General features: G+C 35.5%; 1 protein-coding gene across 1 annotated transcript in view; it reads right to left on the reverse strand.

The window, feature by feature from the left end:
* KIF6 (kinesin family member 6) overlaps positions 1-12,001 on the reverse strand; it is a 185,972-nt gene that overhangs the window by 52,585 nt on the left and 121,386 nt on the right. The window contains exons 14-15 of the mRNA XM_085320637.1: positions 7,104-7,206; positions 2,291-2,346 (exon numbers count right to left, since the gene is read on the reverse strand). Of these exons, the coding sequence (XP_085176763.1) occupies positions 2,291-2,346; positions 7,104-7,206 (159 nt within the window). The remainder of the gene's footprint in view (positions 1-2,290; positions 2,347-7,103; positions 7,207-12,001) is intronic.

Below are 12,001 nucleotides of genomic sequence, written 5' to 3' on the forward strand. Positions count from 1 at the left end.
CCTTCTCAAGCCTCAGACACTGGCATGCCTCAGACACTGGCATTTAAAAAACATCCACAGAGCATACATCTGCATAATTTGCCTAAATCAACAGATAGATACCTATGAAAGGACTCAATGTGGATGGAATCTCTTGCTCATACAGTAGGGCTACATGAGTAAAATATTTTCTGTGGGTGCCAAAATGAAAAGATTATTTCTCCATTTTACTACTGAAATAAAAAAATGGAGACAAATGAAACTCATCTTTCAACTTGAAACTGTTTAACTTGTAACTGTATTTTAAACAGCAAAACAAAACTAGAATGTGTCATTTTGTATACCTTTTCTTTAGAATTACAGAGATGTTTCTAGTTCTATTTTTAAAGGAGCTCTTCAATATTCATGTTGTCTACAAGATATTACAGTTTCCTATAGGAGGCATATATACACTGGCAAGTTCAGCACAGCACTACCGATTTGCTCTAGAGCTGTTATGTTTTGTTCCAGTATCATTTATATATATACATAAAATATGCACTCAGATTTTTGTATCATCCATGCCCCCCAAACCTAGTCCATTAAGTGCTCCATGTCTAACACTTAAGAATTTCACCAAAACCAAATTTTAAAACAGACGCTTTTAATTGCAGTAAAATCCATACTTTATTGCACTGTAGTGTTCAAAAGTTCTGTCTATATTTTTGGGAACGAAAAAGCCCAAACCAAAGATTTGCTTTAGATTCTACTGGGATCTATCAAACAAAGCTTCCAAAGCTATGTCTATATTGATTTGTTACTTTAGTTTTGAGGACTGCCACAGTAGACCCCTGCAAATCTGAATGGATTTCCAGACCACCCAAGTCATGGCCGAACAAGTGGTACCTTCAGAACTGTCATGTCTCCCATCATTTCTTGTACCGCCTCCCACATCCTGTAGGCACTTGTTTTCCCCTTAAGATGTTTGCAAMAAATATAAGGTGCATGCAATTGGCTGCTAGGGCTTCTGTCCTCAAGTAGCAATATTACAGTCCCTGGCACTGAGAAAGATGTGCTTGTTTCTGAGTACTTACTGCTGGTGTACTGTAGGTACTATGCCCGCTCCAAAATGGGTTTCAGCTTCAGGAAGAGAAAGAAATTTGGCATCTACTGCTGAGTCTCTCTCTAACTCATTCAGGCTAAGAAATTACTTATGCTTTCTATTACAGACCAGAAAATTATGGGAGATGGAAGCAAATAAAGACAGTGGGGACTTCGAGATGATTTGACAGTTCACGATCATACCTTTTCCCACTGACAGTGCCTGCAGATGTCTGTGTATGGCTGAATCTTCACAAATGACATAATTCTAAATATACTGCATATATTTCCTTTGCCAGCTATATACCTCTGCAGTTGGCAAGTTCCTTATTAAAAGGGAGATAGGGAAGGCAATGGAAACCTATAGCAGAAGCTACACCACTGGATGTGAATGGTAGATTACCTTTAAAACTAGTCCCTCACGGCCCCCTGCGCCTGTGTCTAGAAGCTTGAAGAGACTTGGTTCACTAGAATACGTGCATACATGAGGACAGTGGCTTGATCTCCAAGGACTTTTGGTCTAGAACATAAAACTGTGCTTCTTCACATTTGATGGAGAGGTTGAATAGTCAGTCGTCAGGAAAGCACCAACTGGGTTGGAATTAACTAACTCAGAAATCACCAAGGAACACACCACAGGCTGCTATAAGTATTGGGGAAGACCCAGCTGGGGGCTGAATGTTTCTATAAGTGATTTTTTGCTTTGGATATGCTGAAACTGGAAGCCTAATGGGAAGCCAGGCATATGCTACTGTGATCCTAAAACAAAAATTGAAAAAAAAGGCCTATCCAGTTCGAGCACTCCACAGAATCCCTCCAATTAATCTATACAAAGGCAGTGCACAGGAGCAATTCAACAATGAGAACTTCTTTTATCAGAAGCTGTAAAAATATACAGGTAAAGAACATACAATCCTTTATCCAAAGATTTCACAATTTGAGATGATATTTTTAGATTCTTTTATCTCAATAAAATTCAGAAAATCCAAGGTCAATATCTTAACTTCTCCCTTCAAAAAATTTCACACAACCTATCAAGTAAAGAACAGTTTTGTTTTTCAGATCATGGTGTTTGTAATAATCAAAACTGGTACATAAAATTACTACTACAATCTTACCGGAAATACTAGATATATACAGATTCTTTAGAAACTAGAGTCTCTCCCCATATCCTCCGAATGCTGTGAGTTTAATTAACTATAGATATAAAATGAAGTTGAAAAGTACTCACTTATTTTATTTCTCACTTCATTTACTTTTTCTCCAAGGGATTTAGCTTCAGCAAACCTGGTAACAGAAGCATAATGATATAGGATTACTCAGAGGCACAACTAGTTAAATTATTTATTCACAGTGAAATATTAAATGATTCAGGTTATTTTTTGCTTGCAAATCACTGATTCAGTACTGATTCAAGCTGATTCAGGTAATTACAAAAGATTTATTATTTGCACGTAGAATTGGCTAGAAACAATTTTCCAACAGAAAAGATAATCTGGTCTAAAACAAAGCATTCTGAACTTAACAAATAGGTTAACTGGAAAGACAAAAGAAACGTATTTTACATTCTAAATTCTTCTGATAATGCTATTTCAATTCTAATGACTAGATTTCTTAAATACTCGTATTAAACTAAAATATTATTTTTAAAACGCTAAATTATATGCAATGTTTCAACTTACTACCATTTAAAACTTGAAAGATGAACAAATCCAAGCAAAGTCAAAACAAAATGTTTGATAGTATCAGAACTTCTGTTTATCAGGAAATTTCAAATTTCAACCTTCGAGTAATTTGCTCACAAGAATCACTATTTGTGCTATGTGAAAATCTATACCCTGAATACATTTCACACTTCACTGAGAAACTTCTCAAACAGAAAAATAAGAAACTATGACAAAACTAAGTTACTTTGTTCTTCTGTGGGGAGTCTTTGTGTAAATGCACATACTCAAATGATATTCAACTACTCACACACTGATGTAAGCCAAAGCTATCCACATGAGGACTTAAAAATAGCAAGCAAGAAGCAGTCTGAGCAGGGTGGAAACAAATCAACGAATCAGGTTTTGGAAAAAACGTCTTTTTGTACTACTCCAATAGCCAGACCTCAAATCAAAACTAGAATGATGTTTTAAAAATGTGGAAGTTAATCGTAGAAGAATTGTAAACGAATGATAAATATAGACTAAGTGAAAGGTGTTTTCTTTTAACAATATTACTAATTTTCTTCTATAATATGCAACATTCCTGTTACTTAATATGTCATATTTGTATCATTTAGGCATAGAATGACGCCTTACCATCTTGGGATAGTGTTTTGACAGCAAAAATGAGCTTGGTCAATTTTTAGAGGAGATAAGAAAGGAAATCTAGCATGCCACAGGAAATGTTGCTGGTGATTCAGTAGGTGTTTCTTCTCTCAGAGTATCAACTGAACTAATTTACTCACATATTTCTTGAGTGTGTTGAAAAAGAAAACCTAGGCTCTGACCACTTGTGGTAGTTAAAGATCGCTTGGCCCTTTCTACAAAAGTAGTGATGTTAATCCTGGTGGCCTGGATGAGTCTAGCACTGGTAACTACATTTCTCCTGCAAATATTCATTTTTTAGCCTTCAGTCCAGAGCAAGTAGTGCTTTTACATACTTTTTCACGGTAAATTTTTTCTGTCTAAAAGTTGCCTGAATTTAAGTAGCAAATTATTCACAGGAAGATGGATACTTCATTTGAGATTTTCTTTGATAAGAGTAACATGATAATCACTTTAACAACTTAATATTTCCAAAGTATATATAAAATTAAACAAATACTCTTCACGGCATACTTCAGAATAAAGTATTTTTATACCCATCTTAAAAAGTGAAACCTGAGATATGGTGAGATTATGAATAATGTCAGAAAGTACACTCTCATGCAGAATACTCTAGCTCTGAGCACAGTCATTTATCTCAARTTGTTAAGAGTGGTGTAATGTAAATCATGAACATACATACAAAATATCTTGCCAATATGCACGACAGATGACACTGCAAGTGCTTTGGGACCAAAGACTGTGTTTCTGAATTATAGTTGAACAGAACTGAGTGTAATTATATATATTCCATGACTAGGATGCTTTCGAGTGATAGCAATGAAAATAATAAATAATAATTACATAGTCAAAAATATAWTTTTTTAAAGCATGATTACAATGCTTACCAATTCCCACCAGGTATTTTTCTAAATTAATTCACTAACCACTTCTAATTATATTAAAATGACTAACTTTTCACATGGTATGCAAAATATTTTAATGATCAGAAGTTACTTTTTTWGGTTGCAACATGATGTTGCAGTGATGCTCACTTCAGTGTTATTTGTTAACATTCTGCTCCCTCTGTATCTTGTTCCTTAGTGTGTAATATATACATATGTCCTCAAAAAACAGCTGCCCTCAGAGCCTTAAAATGCACTATATTCTCTACATTTCCTATAGCCTGCCAGAACTTGATCCCTTCCCCTTTCATGCATTTTCTATCAGTTTTCTGATCTTTTACATCAGTTGCTGACATAATTACTGTCCTACACTTATTTAACTCAGTATTTATATAAAGCTCTTTAGGGCAAATGGAATATATAATAGACTTTCAAATACTAAATGTATTCTACTGTAATAATAGTGACAACTCGAAGTACAATGGCAAAATCTGAAAAGTATCTGACAGAACTGAGGTCTCTATAAGGAATTTCCATTCTAACAGTGCAAAATGCAAATAAATACTAGAAGGATGATTTGCTGTATCACGACTTTTGATAGGACATTAGACACGATACGAAATTTTGAATTGTTACTCAGATGTGTACAAGACGAATCTTGCTGAGTGTGGAGGCAAAACATAACTGTTAAGTAATCCTTCAGTTGATTTGGACTAGTCTTGGTCTGGGTAAAGTAACTGTGGAAATCCACAGATTATTTTTCTGTTTAACTCAAATTACATCAAAACAAAGTTAAGAAATGTGGCTTGCCCCTGGGGAGGTAGAATTCAGCAAACTGCTCCTTTTCAGTTAGTCCATTTCCCTTTAAAACTAGAAAGAGTTGGAATTTCAGGTCACTGCATATATGCTCATGCACACTTGTTTTCATGGTTCAATTGTAAATGGCCCCAGCTGGAAGGTTCCTCAGCACTTACCACTTACTATACAAGGAAGGCACAAGCCTTTGAAGAGTCTGTGAGACTTTTCTAAATAAGTTTCTTCCACTGGTGTTGATTTACAGCACCCAAGCAGGTCTCTTGAAGATTGTTTACAGATCTCCCTCTTTCTTTCCCCTAGCTCCCATGGGCAGATACTAAGCTCATCAATTACTTAGCAATTACTTAGGCAAAACTCCTATTGGCTATTGACTCTGGTTCATGTTTAGAGATGGATTTAAACAGACAATTTGGGGCCAGCGGTCTATCCAGCCCTTATTCATAGGTTGCTGCCTTCAAAACAGCAATAGCTGGATGAGCCTCACATCTGTTTCTCAAACAGCACAGTTTACAAACTGGCATAATACCATAAACTAAATTTGGTAGTAATTTATGACAGCCCAACAAATTCCATCTGTGACTATGAATCACAGTCAAACAAAATAAATAAGACAAAGACATACAACTTAACCCTATTATTGAAAGGAAAATGGTTATTTCTGATACTCCTCTAATAAAAAAATCTAGCATAAAGGTGATATTATTAGGAATAGTGATGAGACAACAACTATATTGTTAGCTGTAAAGAGGTCATGTCTTGTACATCAATAGAGATCTCTCCATAAGAAGGCTATGCATGAACTATAAACAAAAATATTAACAAGAGAGGCCTACATGTAAAGGGAATTTATGGTAACCTTTAAATATCTGGTGTCCACACACTTTTAACTTGCAATTTCAACACTGTCTGGGTAACTGAGTTTTTATGCAACTAGTAGTTCAGAAGCTGCATTTCAAATTACAGAGTGGACTTGATATAAATCAATTTTCATGAATGCAGTAAATTTGGAGCTAGAGGTACCTTTGGTAAAATCCACTGCAAGTGGCAGGGTAAAAGTATCTTGGTCAAGGGTATCAACACTCACATAGCACTCATTTTAGCAATCAGCTGCTGTGTATTAGAGAGGGGTTATCCAAGACATGGATCTGAATCTCTTTGTTCTTTAGGGAAAGCAAATCTTTTAAACTTTGTGGCTTCTACCCATCTCCACTACATATTCTGAAACTAGAAGGAGGAGTTAGTTYCAGTCAGGGGAAATGTAAGTTAGAAAGGTATGTTCCAAGACCTGCTTTTGTTATCTCATCATGCCCTATTTCTCCCACAGTACAAGGAGGGCTGACACTTGCAAGAATGACCCTGAAACAGTACTGTTAGCCAAGTGACACGGACACGTATTGATGCTATAATTGCTGAGATGTCCAGGACTGGCTTTCTGAATATTCATGTTTTTAATATTTTGCCATTCTCACTATCTTCACCAGAAGAGTACCAAGTGCTTTCCCAGCATTAACAATAAATGCATAGTAGGAAAGTATTACTTCTATTTTAGAGTGCAAAAGTGGCAGAGAAAAGCTTCACTTGGCAAACAAGTTAGTAGGATTAGACAAAAGCATATGTTAAACATCGCCTAGTTTACTCTCCAGTTAAGTGTTGAAGCTGATAAAGTGTTTTCTACAGTGGAAATCATAGTAATCAATTTAGCCACATGAATCTAACTTCCTCTACGTAATTTGTGACCACAAATGCCATTTATCACTTTTTGCTTCTACGGGGCTAAGAAGGTAAGAATAGCAAAAACAGAGGAAAGATGCATAAAGATCACTCATGTTACTTTCATATTCTATTCAGATTTTTATTCTGTCATCACTCAGTGCCTTCTGAGTAAGAAATGTCCCCATTAAGAAAAGGCCAAGGTTCTGTACCAAGTTTTTACTAGAAGGCTGGGATGTCTGTTGTAAAGTTACACATTTGTATGCATACATGATGAGTTCTCAGATGCCTGTCTCCAGCTGCATCTTGCAGTGACACTCACCTCTGTTTGAGAAGCTGTTTGTTGTCCTCAATGGTTATAATGTCAGCATGGTCCCTCTTAAAAACTTCAAAAGCCTCTTGACATCCAAGCGATATCTCTCCTCCTGTCCCAAGAAAAGGACGGAATTACTTCAGTGTCATCAAGAGAGAGACATTTTACATTTATTTTATTCCTATTTAGACCAAAATATAGCAAATCACCCCAGAAGTCTTGAAGCACACAGTAGGATATGCTCTATGTTCCACCATCAGAAAAGCATTTTGGAGAAAATATCTGACAACTTAATTTAGCTTCATTTATCTAAAGCCTGAATGTTTGGATTGTGTAATTTCTCAGGAAAACTTAAAATTTTCATAAATAAAATCAAAATGTGAACATCTGAAATATGTGAAATATTCTTAAGTGAAAGCTGGAGTTATTTTCACAATAGCAAACTGCACTTCGCTTCTGTATTTCTTTCGTCTCATTCATATTTGCCACAAAACATGCTTTCAATATTTTCAGCTTGCCTGGAAGAAGGAATCTTGGRCTTTATTTAATTATGTATAAGTGTAACCTCCCTTAGTGAATGCTCTTGTAAATCACGAATTGTACCTACAAAAATGACTGGCTCCTGCCTTTTATGCTTTCGGTGTTGTGTTTCCTTTTGTGCACCACAAGGCCAATATCAATTTGGCCTTCAAATCTTTTCCAAAATCACTAGAGAAGAGCATTATAGTCTGCATTGTTTATTAGTTCTCATTTCCAGATAATCTAAAGGTCTACATAAAAAGTCATTCATCARTATTAGTATTAACAAAAGATTCAAAGGTTTAAGGAGAATGAAAGATGATACAAGTAGCTTTGTTTATCATGTATGCATATGCGTCAAATAGAGATGGAGAAAGGATGAGATTCACATTTAAATAAATGACAGTAGTGAAGATAGTTCAGGAGCAGAGAGGGGAAGGAATCCAGCACACAAACTGTGTGAAAGACAAAATTGCTCTGCTACCAATTCAGCCTCACAGCTGCAACTGAAACCTCAGAATGATCTTCCTTAAATTGAGATTTGATTCTCCTTGATCTTTTTATTTCTAAGTTTTTCTCCTGTCTTACTCACAAGCCTTCCTTCCTGCTTTAGAGCTATCAAGACCCTCAAATCCCTTGTGCAGCAGAGAGATAAAGATTCCTGGGAGTTTTGTTGCCCAAGAATTTTCTATATGTTCTGTGCTAATGGATCAGTACTTCCAGTAACATATAATGTATGGGATTTATTTTCCTCACCTGCTTTACAATGTTGTCATAAATAGCAATGATAACTATATATTAATAAAAGATCTAAACATTTGGGCTACCCCCTACTGGGATGCTACACCTTACTGGAATCTAGCTCAGTCTATAGAAAGAAAAATGCACTGTACAGTCACTCTGGAATATGTTCTGCTGCCCCTCATCATACTTACCGTTTCAAGATTAATCCCCACTGGCTTCAGTGAAATCTCTGTAGTAAAAGATACTATTTATGATGAAGGCTGGTACCAAAAACTAGCACTCATGGTTCAATAATCAGCAACTCCTAAAAACTTTTTATTCAAAATATACTCTGTTTCAGTCAACAGAATCAGCACATCTGTTACTAATTTAAAAATCTGGAGCTGAAAATAGAACCACCAGGAATGTTTGAGTGGCAAAGCACGCAAAAATGCTCCACCCTTTCTGAATAAAAAAAAAAGGGGGGGGGGAAGACATAGTGCAGTCTTTACTTCTGTGTGATCAAAAAAGGAGAGAGGGTGTAGGAAAAGATATTTTCTGTGACAATGRCCTGAGAATTTAATGTTTTCATGCTTGCCTTGAAAAAAAGAGTCAGCTTTACAAGTAGAATTTTATAACACATTCATCCCATTAGTAGCACTAAATTTAATCTCCAGCCTGAAATGACCCTTAGAATTCCTTTTTTTGCAGAACAAGTTTGTATTACGTGCAGAAAGCCTTAATGAAATTCATGGCTGAAACTAACAATGAAACACCCTTACTAATATGTAATGTCGCAATGTAAAGAATTTAACCTTTCTGCTAGTAGCTCTGGCAGAGCTCTTAGYTCTCAGAGCTCTTTGCTCCAAAATGTGCATCTATTTGCTCACTGTTAAAAGTATCACCGTAAAGAATGGTCATGGTCAATTTAACAAGAGCTGATTAGCAGCAACAATGCCATGCCACACAATACCACTAAAACAAATAAATATATTAATAACTATAAACAGGAAGGCTTTTGAATCTGTGTTTTCTACTCAAGTTAAAAACCAACATCTCAAAGAGAAGAAGCAAGTTTGGAAAAAAATCCTGTCGTAGTGATTATTGCTTCTGCCAAGTTTGCATCAGCCAAAATTAAAGGCACTCTGTTAATCATTTTCCACTGTTACATTAAGAAGCAGCAGAACTGTACAGCTAAATAAACCACATAAAAATAGGTCCCCACAACTCTCAGGAAGGTGAAATTTTATGGTTTATACAGGCTATTTTAAGAAAACACAGAAATATATGAAATAATAAACAACCACATTCTGAAAATGGTATCAGAGGAAAGGAGCTTAAAAATAACTACTAGGATCATATTTAAACATAATATAAGCACAGAATAGCTACAGAATAATGCTGCAGCCTGCGGTAAATGATGAAGACCTTTAGGATGACATTATAGAGTACAGTAGTGTTAACACTATTAAAAGATTGCTAAAAAACACTGGAAGCTTGATGAACTGGTCAAGTGTTCATTCTGCTCTATAATGAAGATTATTCCCCTTCRATGTTGTATCTGTATTCATGTTGTTTGCATTTCCTGAAATGATCTATAACTTCATAAAGTAGCCTCACATTCTTCTTTCAAATGACCTCCATGCACAAAGGTGCACTAACATCATTGCCATTTGTGCTGGCCCCAGTTTGAGTAAATAAGCTATACGTTCTTTCAAGAGAAGGTGCTCCTCTATTTTTTTCCAGCTGTAAATTGAAATGTATTTATACTGTTATATATAGTAATAATATGAATAAAACAAGAACTGACAGTAGAAAGAAATCATTTATGATAATACATTGTTGACAAGGTAATTAAATAATTCAGCTAAAACTATTAGTGCTGTGGGAAACAATTTTTCTTCTTCGTTAATCCAATGGCATAGTGTTACAAAATAAATGTTTGAGGTTTCTTATCTACAGAAGAACCATCATATCGTACAGTCTGTGAATCAGCATCATCAAGTCATTACAATGTGAACTGCAATAATCATTACCATAAAAACTCAGATCATCAGAAAAGGGCTAAAATATCCTGTAATTACACTCAACACTTCAGTTGACAGGGTTGCATCTAAAAGTTACACATTTTGTATCACGGTAATTTTTATTATACTTCTATTATTAGGTTGTGCAAAGTGGCTTCGATGCTAAAACACTCAGAAGTGTGCTCAACTCACAGTGTGAAGTTTATAGCAAATTCATGTTTATAAGCAGCAAATTCAATAGCTCAAATTTTGGGAAAACTGAGATTTGGTCCACAGACTGAATTTAAATGGTTGAGAATGTTCTCATTGAAGGCTTGATTCTGCTTATGATTATGAAAAAAGTCTTTCTTCAAAGTTGGAAATGAAATTTCAAAGTTTAGTTTCAGTCCCTACTCCTAGCTAGTGTACTGCTCCCACTTTCTTATTAAAAAAAGTTTCAGCTCAGGGGGTTACTTCCCTAACATGTGCAAATTACAACTGTCCTGCTGAACTTGGGTAGGTCAAAAAGCAGAACCACAAGAAGCCCTAATGAGCCCTAAACAAAAGCAAAAAGATCTGAAATGATCAAGTAAGAAAAAGCTTATTGTACTGTTCATAATAGAATGAAGACTTGAAAATAGTAATAATTCTGTCTCAAAATACACTGAGTAAAAAATGTAATAAGGCTTTTGTATGTGGCTAATTAYATTTTGAGGTGATGTAAAAATATTAAGGAGATCCCAAGACTCAGTCATTTGCCTACAACAGCTGGAAGTCTTAGTAAATATTATGCACCCTACTCTATCACTGAAGTAACTATCAAAAGATCATTTGTTCTATGCTGTTACATATACAAATGCTACTCACAACAATCCTAAGCAACTACTTCATAGTGGCTCACAAACTCTAAAAGGGAAAATGAGTTAAAGCGTGACATAGTGTGGCACTGCATACGCAAATGCCAGAAGAGAAATTATAGAGCTAAATGCTATTTCTATGTTAGGTATAAATGCTATCTTTGTGTTAGGTAGTATCCACTAGTATTACTTAAGGAATATTTCTGAGTAGGTAAGAGCAGGAAAGTGGATAAACTTAAACCTTATTTTGTGGCCAAAAGTGATCTAACATGCTTGTAGACATCTAAATGACCACGCTGATTTTTGAAGATATTCAACTGCTACAAATCCTACTGGAGTCTGTTCTARTGATACCAGTTTACAAATATTGGACAATAAAAAAAAAGTAACATTATTTTAGTATAGGCTCATAAAGTTTTCCAGAGTGCGTACCTAGAAATGGCACTTCCAAAGTGCTGAATCTGGCCACTTTATTTATTTAATGTGTGAACCCTACAGAAAACATTTCCAGGGCTCTTTAGTTAAATCTGGAAAAAATCTTTCAAACAATAGCATGWAATTGATATTTTCTGTGAGCTATGAAATAATTTTTTGTTCCAGAGAAGTCTATATTAGATCTTAGCACAGGAACACCACCATATGAATAAACTAGTATGGCAGTCAGCCTCACCTCCATCCCTGGAAAGGTGATGGAACAGCTCATTCTGGATGTCATCTCCAGACATATGAAGGAAAAGAAGGTGATCAGGAGCAGCCAGCATGGATTCACCACGGGCAAATCCTGCTTAACCAATCTGATAGC

Source organism: Rhea americana, unplaced genomic scaffold, assembly GCF_003343005.1.
Source record: "Rhea americana isolate MKP2758 unplaced genomic scaffold, rheAme1 scaffold_119, whole genome shotgun sequence".
NCBI classification, from domain to species: Eukaryota; Metazoa; Chordata; class Aves; order Rheiformes; family Rheidae; genus Rhea; species Rhea americana.